This window comes from Electrona antarctica (genome assembly GCF_951216825.1).
Source record: "Electrona antarctica genome assembly, chromosome: 1".
Classification (NCBI taxonomy): Eukaryota; Metazoa; Chordata; class Actinopteri; order Myctophiformes; family Myctophidae; genus Electrona; species Electrona antarctica.
The window spans coordinates 59258504-59272966 of NC_136806.1; the positions used below are offsets into that span (position 1 = coordinate 59258504).

General features: G+C 44.2%; 1 protein-coding gene across 5 annotated transcripts in view; it reads right to left on the reverse strand.

Annotated features, from left to right (window-relative positions):
* Positions 1–783: 783 nt before the first annotated feature.
* The window catches only part of bcorl1 (BCL6 corepressor-like 1), a 35164-nt gene continuing 21484 nt past the window's right edge, over positions 784–14463 (reverse strand). For all 5 annotated transcript variants that reach the window (XM_079519577.1, XM_079519575.1, XM_079519578.1 and 2 more), the window contains exons 4-12: positions 14026–14155; positions 13236–13688; positions 11022–11209; positions 10474–10740; positions 9542–9708; positions 8216–8361; positions 7126–7203; positions 4265–4442; positions 784–2725 (exon numbers count right to left, since the gene is read on the reverse strand). In XM_079519577.1, the coding sequence (XP_079375703.1) occupies positions 2350–2725; positions 4265–4442; positions 7126–7203; positions 8216–8361; positions 9542–9708; positions 10474–10740; positions 11022–11209; positions 13236–13688; positions 14026–14155 (1983 nt within the window). In that variant the 3' untranslated portion in view covers positions 784–2349. The remainder of the gene's footprint in view (positions 2726–4264; positions 4443–7125; positions 7204–8215; positions 8362–9541; positions 9709–10473; positions 10741–11021; positions 11210–13235; positions 13689–14025; positions 14156–14463) is intronic.

Below are 14463 nucleotides of genomic sequence, written 5' to 3' on the forward strand. Positions count from 1 at the left end.
CTAAGTAGCCTATGCACCCCGAGGGGAGAAAAAAACATTTTCATAGTCCTGTAACGTTTGTATGCAATATGCCCCTCGAAAATAAATAGGCCTACAATAAGCAACAAATACAATTTGGCAATAAACATGCCAGATAGGCCTATGTGTCTCACCCCGATACTGGCTCCATGATTTCCAATTTTCCATCCATCAGGGTGACTGGGTCACGTGTGGTGAGTGAACTTGTTTGGAAGAACACACAAATTAGCCTACAATGCACACGCATTTTGGAGTGGTCAGCTGATTTGTTGTTAAAACTAATTCCCGCTGTCCTTCCGGTAGCAACATTGGATATTAATACGACTACATAATGCAGCTGGATGCATTTATCCAACACGATAAACTTTGCGGCTTCTGCTCTGACTCACACTGGGGCAGCGCAAGCAGCCACGGACCTCTGCACATCAAAGGCAAAGACACGGCTGCAAAGAGCTCGTTAATGGCTGGTCATCGGACCAAGTAGTCTGGTGCCCTCCAGTGGAGGGAACAGGGGTGGCAGTATTCATGACGGACGAGGAATTAACGCACGGACGACCAATAATCTAATTCCCGTTCCACTTTCATGGTGGGAGACAAAAACCTATCCCATCTCATTTAATCTCAAGAATAGAGAACCCAGATGTTACCCAGAGATGAGAACAAATTCACTTAGTTGAACTATCATGGGTGCATAATGCACATTGACAAAGAGGTGAAAATAAACCCATCAATTCACAATCATGCTTTATTCTTATTGATTTCTTAAAAAAAGAAATAAGAATCAAATTAAAGGTTCTTTCCTGCTCTCGAACAAGTCTTACTGGATGTATCCCATTTTTTTTTTTACTAAACTATACTTTCTTTACATTTCATTTAAATATTTTATTAGTTTGTGACTTGAAACAAAAAAAACTTCATTGATTGTCAACACAAAATCTAGTTTAGCACCAGTACAATAAAACTGTACTTTAGCTTGCTGAAACACTGTTTTTGAATCGAGGGACAAAAGTCTCAGAATAAAGGGATCCTAATGAGTAATACATTTCAAAATGAAGCACCAACCATACAAAGCAAATTCCATAAACATTTTTGTTTTGTCAAATAGATAAAGGTGAAATATATTAATGGCTATTAAATTAAGCACAAAAAACAAAACAGTGTAAAATAAAACATTTGCAACACAAAGCACAGTTGGGGTGGAGGTTGCCGAGAGATGGTGGTCCATAACCGTTAACGCCATGAGGACAGAGGGACGGTGGCTGCAGTAAAAGAGGGCATGTGGCTCCCCTCCTGACAGAACTGGTCAAACACGGGGAGCAGGCTCTGGTCTCCAGAGATGGTATTTACTGTTCCTCTGAGGGTGATCTACATCATTCTCTGTCCGTTCAGGAGTGCGACCTGGGGGAGTGGAGAAAACTACAACGGGACCTTGCAATACTGTGCAGTTCTGTAAACATATCATTTGTAAGGTCCAAAAAAAACAATCTATCATCTGGAGCAGCGCCCAGGGAGAACCAAGATATCACATAGTCAAATGCGCACGACAAATAGCAAAATGTGCTAGGAAATAAAGCGTTGGTACAAGCTATATAATGAGCTACATATCCATCCAGTTATGAGCTGGTGAGATGGGAATGGGTGTTGGGGGCATGGAATTCAGATTCTATGCTGGGTGGGTATATGATTCTTTTTGTTTGCGAGTAAATATATGTGCCATGGTCTCTTCTCTCCAGGTCTCCCAGGTTGACAGAGAAACCATCTGGGCCAGTGGGCCTCCCTGACTTTGTTAGCTGGCCATAAGCCTCTTAGCTTTACGCAAGAGTTCACCAAGATAAAAGCCTTGGATAATCTCCCATCGAAAAATATTCGCTTTCCCTCAGGAACAAAAACGAAACAAAACAAAAAAGAGTCCTCAACATAATCAATTCCTTGCCACGAGAATACATTTATACAACCAAATGTTTTAACCCTGATGGCAAGATATACATACTATACACCACCATGTACATACATAATTATTTAAAAAAGGGTTTTCTCAATAGTTTCTCAGGTAGGCAAATATACCGCAAGATAGGAACCTGAATGCTGCTTTTCTGGCACTGACCACTCCAATGTGCCAGTCCTGGAGGTGGCGCTGCTGTGACCACGTTAATTGCCTTGCGGCTGAGGTCAAAATTTCCTAATTGGGAGTGTTAACTCATTGCTGTAGCTGGAGTTTAATAACCCTCATTACAATGGACGGAAAGGTCTTCCCTTAAACTGGGGGTTGACACACTCAACACATCAAAAGAGGCTATAGGTTCAATGTCTATTAAGCAGAGCGGCAAGGGGCTACCGGCCACGTGGTTTTCCTTTTTTTTTTGGCACCACCGCCGCCTCCTCCTCCCCCTCCTGCAGAATGTGGATAGAGGATCCCAGTAGTCTTTGAAGCTCCGGAACACACCGCACCAGCTCCACCAGCCCCTCCTCCCCATCCTCCTCCTCCTCCCCATCCTCCTCCTCCTCCTCCTCATCGTCTTCCTTGTCCTTGCATTTGTCTCTATGGGGCGTTGCCAGCACCGAGCTCACCTGGCTGACCGACACTTGTCTCCACAACTCCACCCTTGACAAGCTCACGACTTCCAGGTGTGGGTAACGTGCCCTGAAGATCCGCGCCGACATCTTCAGACGCTTGAGGACATCCGTCAGCAGGAACCAGTTGCAAAAGCTGCCAGAAGTGGAATGTGGTTTTGCATTAAGGCAAAGGTGTGCAACAAAACAACTCAAACTAGATGTAATTCTGGGAAATTGCAAGTTTGGTTGCACTGACCACACTTAGCTCGCTAAGTACAGTGTGATGATGATGTATTGTCCCACATGACGTCACATGCCGCCACACAAAGGTTTATACATGGTTATCTAGAATAAAGTCGGGCAATAACTATAGTCTGGTTGCCTACTGCAACCACACTAACTAGAAAGTGTGGTTGCACTGACTACACTTAGTACAGTATGATGATGATGATGATGTATTGACCCACATGACGTCACAGGGACCCTGATAAAATGGAATACGTAAATAAGTATAATAATAATAATAATAAATGTGTAAATAAATAATAAAGTTGGCAATAAGTATAGTCTGGTTGCCTCTGGCCGGCCCGTTCCCTGCGGTGCGGGTGGATGGGTCAAGGTTTTCAGCACAATTATCGCTGGGCGGGCGCGGTAAAGAAGCATTCCCCTACCTCTCTCCCCTACTCTGGCTCCCTCTCCCCCTCTCTCCTGCTCTGCAGTCTCTACTCCTCCTGAAATGAGCTAGCTTGTTCAATGTGTTGCTTACATGAAAGGGGGCTTTAGACCCTGCCTTTTTGACCGTCGGAGAAAAGTGCCCTCTCCGTCCTGAACTGGAATGTAGCATTTTATGTTGAAAGAATTCCCCTCTCGCCCATCTGAGGCACTGAACCTGTTCGCATCATCAGCGCAATGAGCGTATCTGCACTAAATCTTTCTTAATTGAGCGGGTACAGGCTTTAGTTTAGACATACTATTGGTCCGACTGTCATTAGACAGACAACCTACCTCAAACCCTAACCTAACCGCAAGCACAGGAGCACCGCATGTCCGACCGCATGTCCGACCGTTGTTTCTGCATGTCGGTCCGTTGGTGTGTCTAATCTGCGTGTGAATCCCAATTGAGCGCGATGACGTGCAGGCGTGCACAGTGCGCGCACACAGAATCATAGCATAACTTTCTGACTGACAGGCACTTCTAGGCAATCAAGCAAATGCGATATCCTACTTAATATTAATAACAGCAAAGCAAGCAACTGCTCGTTTTACTTTGATAACCAGAAATTTGGGCTGCAGGGCAGACTGTTTGGGTAATTTCCTATTGTTTAAAAATGAGATACCGGTATTCCTCTAAATCTGGGTAGAAATGTAAAAGAAAAAATAAAGGTGCCTTTTCGAATTCCAGACCCTGCCGTTCAAATTCCCTCTGCACGTCCCTGACCCCTCCCCCCTCTCTCTCTCGAAAGCAATAATGGACTGGACTCGTTAGGATACTTTTTGTTTTTGCGGGATGCGGGGTGGGCGGGTCGTTTAATAATATATTGTTTTGCGGGGCGGGTTGGTGTGGGTTGGCTCCCGTGGCGGGCTATGAAAAAAAGCTGGCCCGCGCATCACTAGTAGACAGAGACATTACTCAGGGCTGTAAATACATGTACGGCGCTTTATGTAATCATGCCATGGCACTTTGCCAACTCACCCCTGGGTCAACGACACCTGGACATGGTAGCAGGGTAGGAGGGGTTCGGAGGAGAACTCAAATAGTAGGCAATCTTTGTCGGAGTCTCTCTCCATCCTCCCCCATCCCTTCTCCTCCTCCTCCTCTTCCTCATTTCGCTCAGAGAGCAAGAAGTCCCAGCACGGCTCGTGGTCAGTCTCTGTGAAGAAAGGTTCGCTGAGGTGAGCAGGGGAGTGCAAGGACTCTGTACGGATCTGAACTGCCAATAAGCAGCTTCTAAGAGAAGGCTTAGGACACCCCCTAGTGGACAGTCAAATCATACCAAGCGTAGTACTTGTTTCAGAATCACTGCGGGAGACCTGAGTGAATAGCAGTGACTCATGTTGAAAATCAGCGTCCTGTGATACTGAGCTGCAGTCTTGCAAATCAGTATTATCAAGACATCTTTGTTGCAAGGACATTTTACAGGTCTACGTTAAAGTTTAAAACACCAACCTTAAACTATAGAAGCAATGTTTGACAAAATGTATATTTAAATCAGGTGGTGCAGTAGCAATAAATCACCCAATGTGATAATGATTTGGTCCCTAAATCTCATTTTGAATGCTGTGGCCCACCTTTCCTAGGCACCACGATGGCTACTGATTACTGCACTGCCTCGCTTGGCTTTCTCCAACTGCTCATATCAAATTCACACCCCTGACGGCAGAATGGAAAACCACTAAAGGAGCCGCACCCCTGTACCGCCGTCCGCCAAGCAACGTTCAAGTCCTAGTCCTACAGTTGGAGGCCATCGATATTGTCCTTTTCTTTTTGCTGAGGTTTGCGTGATCTGCGCAAAAGGACAGTTAACCCATTTTGGGCGGGAACCCCTTTTGGTGTTTTAAACATTGTTATAATTTAGCTATTGAAAAATAGCAGATCTACAAGCTCGTAGCGCGCCACCGAGTGGCGCGCTACGAGCTTGTAGGTCTGCTATTTTTGAAAAATCGTGAAAATATTTATTTCAGAAAACTGGAGGATTTAGAAGGATTTTTTAAAATTTTGAGGTCAGGCCTAAATGGGTCAAATGATAAGGGACAATATCGGTGGCACCCAACTGTACATTCCAGTCCTGTGTCCTGTAGCACCTTAAAGGTGGCCTTACACTAGCCGATTTTTTTCAATCTGAAATCTGATAGCACCACACACTACAGGATAATCGGAGCGGGGCAGAGCAAATATCAAACATTCTTGATGTTGATCGGGCCGATCCCGATCGCGCTTTGAGCGGCCCCGAGCAGATCTATTGAGTCGGCCACCCACCGAGCGTCAAAAAATGCCCGATTATCGGCTAGTGTAAGGCCACCTTGAGTTTGACCTCCCCTGTAGCTGCAGGACCATTGTTCTACCTTGCCCTATCATGAATTGCTCTCCCATTTAGCCCATTTAGACCTGAGCTCGATTCTATATGTACACCTTCTAAATCCTGACAGTTTTCTGAAAAACCCATGTTTCTATATGTCAGTGGTTCTCAAAAAGTTTCATGTCAAGGACCCCCAAAAAATATATGTAATTGGCCACCGACCCCCATCTGAAAATATGTTGTTCCAGGGACCGCCCCTCCCCCCCAAAGATTCAAAGATTTGTGCCACATTTTCACGATTTTTCAAAAATAGCAGACCTACAAGCTCGTAGCGCGCCACTCGGTGGCACGCTATGAGCTTGTAGATCTGCTATTTTTCAATAGCTAAATTATAACAATGTTTAAAACACCAAAAGGGGTTCCCGCCCAAAATTGGGTTAGACCTTTATTTTATATTTTTTATAGAGGGACACACAGTAGGCTGACAGGAAATGGGGAGAGAGATGGGGGGAAGACATGCAGTAAACCCGCGGCACACTGCCAGACTGGATTACCAGCCAAGGTGCCTGGACCACTGAGCCATGGCCCAGGCCAATGGGTTAGACCTGAGGACGATTCGATAAATGTCTTCTAAATCATGACAGTTTTCTGAACAGCCTATGTTTCTATGTTAGTGGTGCTCAAACTATTTCATGTCAGGGAGACCCAGAATTATATGTGTCTGGCCGCCGACCCCCATCTCAAAATATGTAGTTCCGGGGACCCAGAAGCAAAGGTTTTAGTTCAGCCTAACAAAGCCAGCCTAAATTACGCTTGCTACGTTTTCGTTGCAAGATATTTAGTCTGGGAAACATCTATGGAGAATCGTTGAGCCCGACAACTGGAAGGCGGAGCAATCAGTGAACTACGGGAAAATAGTTCAGAGATGATGATGACAATGAGCAGCTCCACATTTAAAACAGCAGCAATGCGGCTGCACTTAGTAGAGGTTAGTAGTTAGTCGATGCTGCGATATAATATAAAGCGTAAAACCACAAAACAAGTACTATTGCACTCATAAGTTGTAACCTGTATTGCATAAGTTAAACACCTAAATATTAACCCATTTTGGGCGGGAACCCCTTTTGGTGTTTTAAAGCATTATGTTATACTTTAGCTATTGAAAAATAGCAGATCTACAAGCTCATAGCACGCCACCGAGTGGCACGCTACAAGCTTGTAGGTCTGCTATTTTTGAAAAGTCGTGAAAATGTGGTGCAAATCTTTGAATATATATTTCAGAGCGAACATTTTTAACTAAAATATTTGTTTCTGGGGGGGTCCCTGGAACAACATATTTTGAGATGGGGGTCCGTGGCCCAATAGAGATAATTCTGGGGGTCCTTGACATGAAAAAGGTTGAGCACAACTGACAGGGTTTTTCAGAAAACTATTAGGATTTAGAAGCCTTTTTTTATCGCCATCAGTCTAAAATGGGTTAACATAATGAGACATTTTAAAGGTGGCCGGGAGAATCATCAATAAAATAATTTCTCACCAAACAACGAGCTGCTGTAGAATTCCCAGGGTAAACTAGGATCCTGTTCACCGCGGCCCTCCAGGTCTGTGAAATATTCTGTAACACATGAAGGAAACGTCTTGTATGAAATTCTGACCAAAGGCAGAAAGAAGAGACAGAGGTCAAGAAAGAGTCATTTCTCCATACATGTAACACACCACGTTCTGCTCAACAAATACCAAAAGGTGTGCAGTAATAGACACTGTTAGTTTTAGTCATAGTCTCTTGAATAGTTTTTATTTAGTTTCAGTCACATTTTAGTCAACTGGAATGTCTTAGTGTTAGTCTAGTTTTAGTCGACTAAATGTCATAGGATTTTAGTCGACTAAATCTACAGTTGATTTAGTCGACTAAAATGTATTTTGGCGGGCCTTGATGCCGTCGTAATGACTGTTTTTACACTTGCTGAAAATAGCTGATCTACAAGAATGTGAGCATGTAGATTGGCTATTTTCAGCGTGCAACCAAGTGTACAAAATGACTTATACTGGATCTCTTGTCCACTATAGTCCCTTCCTAACATTTTAGTCTTTAGTTTTTATTTGTTGACGAAATCAAGTCAAGTCAGTATATTTAGTCTTTAGTTTTAATCATCATAGCTTAGTTTTCATTTAGTTTCCATGTAGTTTGTCAGTGGAAAAAGGCAGTCGACGAACATCTTTCTTCATGTAGGTGGCCAGCATGGGGTCTTACCTTTGAGGAAGGTCTTCATGTAGGTGGCCAGCATGGGGTCTTACCTTTGAGGAAGGTCTTCATGTCTGGACTGTGAGCCAGCTTGACCGCGGTCTGCCCAGAGTAGGTGGCCAGCGTGGGGTCTTACCTTTGAGGAAGGTCTTCATGTCTGGACTGTGAGCCAGCTTGACCGCGGTCTGCCCAGAGTAGGTGGCCAGCGTGGGGTCTTACCTTTGAGGAAGGTCTTCATGTCTGGACTGTGAGCCAGCTTGACCGCGGTCTGCCCAGAGTAGGTGGCCAGCGTGGGGTCTTACCTTTGAGGAAGATCTTCATGTCTGGACTGTGAGCCAGCTTGACCGCGGTCTGCCCAGAGTAGGTGGCCAGCGTGGGGTCTTACCTTTGAGGAAGATCTTCATGTCTGGACTGTGAGCCAGCTTGACCGCGGTCTGCCCAGAGTAGGTGGCCAGCGTGGGGTCGGCACCGTGATTGAGCAGCAACCAAACTATCGGGAGATTATCGCTCGCCACGGCGTCATGAATGGGTCTGAAGAAACCAAACCAAAAACGTCACCGTTATCTCAACCAGAAATAATATGCCTTTACAACAAACCTCAACTATATTAGGATATATGGATTATACTAATTCGTCGTTTATATGGAGTATAAGATCAAATATAATTTGACCCAGGCTTGAAAAAGACAAAACCTACAACAAAGACATATTTTTAACCAAATATACAGAAGATAATTCCAGGAATAATGCCCAATTACAATGTGTACAATAATATTTTGAATTATTGCTTTTAACCCATTTTGGGGCGGGAATCCCTTTTGGTGTTTTAAACATTATGTTATAATTTAGCTATTGAAAAATAGCAGATCTACAAGCTCATAGCGCGCCACCGAGTGGCGCGCTACGAGCTTGTAGGTCTGCTATTTTTGAAAAATCGTGGAAATGTGGCGCAAATCTTTGAATATATTCTTTCAGAGCGAGAGTTTTTAACTCAAGTCTTTGCTTCTGGAGGGGTCCCTGGAACAACATATTTTGAGAAGGGGGTCTGAGGCCAATTACATATAATTCTGGGGGGGTCCTTGACATGAAAATGTTTGAGAACCACTGATACAGAAACATGGGGGTTTTTTTCAGAAAACTGTCAGGATTTAAGAAGGCATTATTTTGTACCCAGATCTAAACGGGTTAATAATAACAATGTACACAAGCTGCTATCCAACCACTGTGACCAGAGACGTGCTGGCCATTGGGAAATTCGGGACAACTCCCGAACGGCTGGCCCAGACCGGCCTGGACTGGACCGGCCGTTCGGGAGTTGTCCCGAATTTATTTTTTTATTTTTTATTCTTTTATTTTTTTTATTTTATTTTTAAAAAGAAAAAAGAAAAATCATATTTCATTTTCGAAGATACACAATTATCTTTTAACAAGGTAACAGCCTATATAATCATGTTGCTTTGTGGCATAATAATGTTGTGCACAGCAGCCGCTGTCTCAGCCATCCTGATTTTATGTCACTGTAGGACCTGAAGTGACCAAAAATGCGCTCGCACGCCCTTGATTCGTCAGTGTTTCGTTTCGCCGATCAGTTCGCCTTCGGCCACGCGCCTAGAGGGCCTCCGCAACTCCACTTCCCGGGCTGAATTATGGGCCCACCACGTCCCCGACTGTGACATATCATATCTGAATCATACAAAAATGGAATCCTCACCGCGTTCCATCCTGGGCACTGCAGTTGACGTCGGCCCCGTGTTTCAGCAGCATCTGGACAATCTGAGTCCAGCCTCGGGACGACGCCTCGTGCAGAGCCGTGTAACCCGCGTTGTCACGACGATTGACCTCCCGGATGTCCTTCTCGAGACAGTAGAGAACTACGTCCTGAACAAATGGAGTAATAAAGTATTTAAAAATCAGGTGCTTAAGAAAGCCAAGTCCATTTGTACGGATAACTCCCATCCCCTCAGCACTGAGTTCAAGCTGCTTCCCTCTGGCCTTCGCCTAAAGGTTCCAGGGGCCAAAAGCAATAGGTATAAGTTCTCCTTCGTGCCTGTAGCTATCCAGGCTCTAAATGCCGATAGGAGGAGGAGGTAATTTGTCACCTGACTCGCCTGTATGAATTATTAATTATTTATACTGTTCTGAAAATGTTATGAATTACAATGTTACACTGATACCTTGAACTGCCATCCTGTTTTATTTGTTCTATGTGTACTATGTGCCTTTTTACTGTGTCTTTGTGTTTCATGTTACCTGCCTGTGTTATGCCTTGCTGTAAACCAAATCGCCCCACGGGGACAAACAAATACATGAACCTCAACCTAAACACATAAGCGGCGTGACGTTTACATTGGTAGTAGAGGGGTAAATTAATGAATGGCGCTGGTACCTAACCCATTTTGGGCGGGAACCCCTTTTGGTGTTAGCATTATGTTATGCTTTAGCTATTGAAAAATAGCAGATCTACAAGCTCATAGCGCGCCACCGAGTGGCGCGCTACGAGCTTGTAGGTCTGCTATTTTTTTTTTTTATCGAAGAACGACTGACATAGAAACATAGCTTTTTCAGAAAACTGTCAGGATGTAGAAGACATTTTTTAGAATCTGATCTCAGGTCAAAATGGGCTAAGTTAGATCAAAAGTTTACCTGGTAGCCTAATCGGGCCGCTCGCTGTAACAGGGTCTCCCCGGCGTTCTTGTTAACAATCAGGCGGCGAACCTCCGGCGGGACAGGCCTTCTGGGAGGAGAATCGGACGCGCCGCCCTTTCCCGATGAACCTCTCTTAGTCGACGGAGGAGACGGCAAGCCCTTTGGAGAGACTGGGAGGCTGGCCGCTTTCTTTGCATCAGGGCTATCGTCATCTAATGCAAATGAGGCACAGCGCTTTCCCAAGCTGCCACGTTTGGTCTTGAGCTAGAAGACAGATTTTTTGCAGAGTAATGAGAAAGCTGCGTGCTATGGGATCTCTCACCGAGCGCAATGGAAACTCAGGGCAATCGGCTCCACACTCTCCAGGACTCAGTTCAGTGCAAAACCAGCTGCCATCACGAGCAATCAACTAAACGGCCTTAATCAGTGAAGCCACAAGAGGGCACTGCAAGCTAATCTATGTGTGGTATGAGGCGCCTACATTTCCAACAGGCTGCATCATCATGTGAGATGCACTGTGAACAGAGGGACCACAATCATCCTACCTTCTGCTCATCACCATCACCCAGGTGCTTGCTTTTGAACTTCCTCTTTCCCGAAGGCTTGTCGCTGCGCTCTGGAGAGGCCTCACTCTCCTGGTAGCGAACCGACCCCGAGCGGGTGAGCGAGGGCCTCCGGAGAACAGGCTCTGGGCTGGAGGCGCCGAGATTTGGATACTGACTGGTCTGTGAATCTACAATGATAAAAGATTATACAAATCATGCCATAGGAAAATAATTTATAAAGGTATATAGGTTTTACTTGAGATTAGATTACATTCATTTCAGTTAATTTATAAAATGTAGCTGTAGAGGACAAACAATTAAGAAAATATGGCCAAGTACAGTTTCACTAAAAATCCCTATAATATAACATCAGCTTATAGAGATCCGGTTGTTCAGAACCGTATAATATGGAGACCGTCGACACTGACAGAGGGCCCAAATGAGTGATGTGTGAGTCGGAAGTCAGTTGGATTGGCGGTTGTAAAGTTATTATACATAATCCACAAATCCCCATATATGGAGTACTTTGATGGGACAGAAGACGTACCGACGTAGTAGTCTGGCCTGGACTCTATATTTGGCCATGGCTAACAGAACACCATATATGGGCATATAAGGGACACAGTACACTTCAACATGGCAATTTTAATATAGGCAGGGCTTGACATTAACCCATTCCATGTAACTCCATTACCATAGGCGGGATTGTGAGGCTAGTGCCAGTGAAATGTGCGAAATAAGCAAAGAAGAAGAGCCACATCCGCCCGACCCAGAAGTGATTGCCCTCCATAGCTGTAGTCTAGACTCACAAGTAAGTAATAAATCTTTCCGGACAAGTGCATAAAAATTGTCCGTTGGACAAGTGACTTCACTTTTTCTGTGTCGCCCCTGTTTGGCATTATTGTCTGGCTTTCCTAATAATTACCTTAGAATGCCTGTGATCTTACATACATTTCATGTATTCCAAATACACAGCCATAGATCTGTCCTATCCGCACACACACGTTTAGCAGCATTTAAAACTTGTAGCACTGCGTGTGTGTGTGTGTACTCACAGATATTGTCCTCTAGGTTTCATATCCATTTGAAAGTTCTGGCAGAAACGCGTGTTAAGTAAAATATTGCCACTTTCCCCATGAGGAAAAGCTGGGCTGAAAATATGAAAACTTCCTTTGAAGTCTGTTTGGGAAGCACAAACATATGGGGCACACAATTGACAGGTGTCTTGTGATTGTGGGGTAATTGATCACACTACCTATTTTGTGTGCCTCATACATTTGTGCTTCCCAAAAGGAAGTTTCACTATGTTCAGTCCTGCACTCATTGCCCCTCGCCGGAGTGAATGTCGTGGAAAAGTAGAGATGTTTTATTAAGTACATGTTTTCTGCCAGAACTTTCAAATGAATATGAAACTAGTCACCACTCCCCCAAAACGACTCCAAGTCTTAGGAATTAATTATTGGGCGAGTGCACACGCAGTGCTACAAGTTAAAAATGCTGACAAGGTTAGTCTGCCAACCGATCTATGACTATGACTGTGTATTTGGAATACATGAAATGTACAGTATTTAAGATCTCAGACATTCTAGGGATATTAACTTATGAAAATATTCATCTAACATTCAACATGTATTCACCAAAACAAACTACCTTGATTTTAAAATGTATTTGTGTGTGCTTACTGCTCTGGACAAGTGACTTTTGTGCCTGGACAAATGAATGGGAAATGTACTTGAACAAATGAACAAGTGCCTCAAAACGTTAATGTCGTGCCCTTTATAGGATATCATAAACTATGACCCATAACTTATATATTATATTTTACTTTCTTTTAACTGCATCTAGCAAGAAAAACATTGTTAACCCATTTTGGGCGGGAACCCCTTTTGGTGTTTTAAGCATTGTTATACTTGAGCTATTGAAAAATAGCAGATCTACAAGCTCGAGCTTGTAGGTCTGCTATTTTTGGAAAATGTGGCGCAAATCTTTGAATATATATTCTTTCCGAGCGAATGTTTTTAACTCAAATCTTTGCTTCTGGGGGGGGGGTCTCTGGAACAACATATTTTCAGATGGGGGTCGGCGCCCAAATATATATATATGAAATATTGAGCACCACTGATAGAGAAACATGGGGATTTCAGAAAACTGTCAGAATTTAGAAGACATTTTTTAAATTTCGACGTCAGGTCTAAATGGGTTAAGATGAAATACCTGGTGCTATTTCAGTGTCTCTTCTTGGGGAGTCGGGTGTCTCATTCCTTTCTCTTTCCACCACCTTGTCCTTCTCGGTGATGTAATCCCCGGTCTGATATTTCCTGCTGCGGCAGCGCCGGCGCTTTTTGCGAATAGATGCGTCTCCTTCTGCACCGTTTGTCTTGACCTTGCCCTGATCAGCCTGCTCCCGCAGCGGGTTGGAGCGAGGCCTCCCTCTGGGACGCCGGGCAGGGTGGGTGGGAGGGGGCGAAGGCGGCGGCGAAGTTGGGGCCGGGGGAGAAGGGGTAGAAAAGCCCCAGGGATCTAACTGGGTCTCATCCGCTCGCCGCCGGCCCCTCCTAAGTCTCGGCGTGGAGCTCTCTGCAGATTTAACTTCCTTGCGCTGTCTGCCCGAGCCTTTGAGGGAGACCGAGGTCTCTAGACTGTGAGGACTGCTCACACTTTCTGTAACTGTAACATACACATACACGTTAAACGTACGGCGGTATAACCATTTCTTATATATCTAGTACAACAATCTACAACAGTTTCTGCCCGCTTAACGTGTATTACCACACACAAGAAAACTCTGAGGGATTCCTCCTGCAGAGCCGCCAGTAAAACCTGTTCGATGTCCACAACAATGTACAGCTACGTATGTGTATGTGCAAACTCTTAAGCACATGTTATGGCTGCGTAAGACGAGATATGTTCAGGTTTTTTTTTTCTTTTTCTGAAGTTTTCAGTGAGAAGTTCTGTTTTTAAGGGCATTAAATGTCAAGAGTATTATAAGAAACAAAAGACTTACGTGGTTTGTTGTGAGTTGCCTGTTCCACTTTGTGGGGACTGCACTTGTCCTTTGGAATCTCCTCTTTCGTCTGCAGGAAAGGTCTGTCCGTGTGTAGGCTCTGCTCTTGCACAGGTGCACATTGTTTCTTCTGTTGAAACACACGGGGGACAGTGTGAGCAGACTGTATGGGGGACACTATTGATCACAACACTTTCATGGTGATGGAGAGCGTTGTAATAGAACAAGACTCTATAAAGCCCTTTGAAGTTGAATCATCAGTCAAGTCACACAAGTAAATACTTATAATTATGAAATGTATCATTCAAAAGCTGTTTCTTCAAGCCAAATAAATATCAAAAGCCAATAAATATTACAACCTTATTCCTGAAATTACCAAAAGGGGTGAGTAAATGCACTAAAGCTTAGCCGTTAGCTTTGACATTGGATAGATTTTCC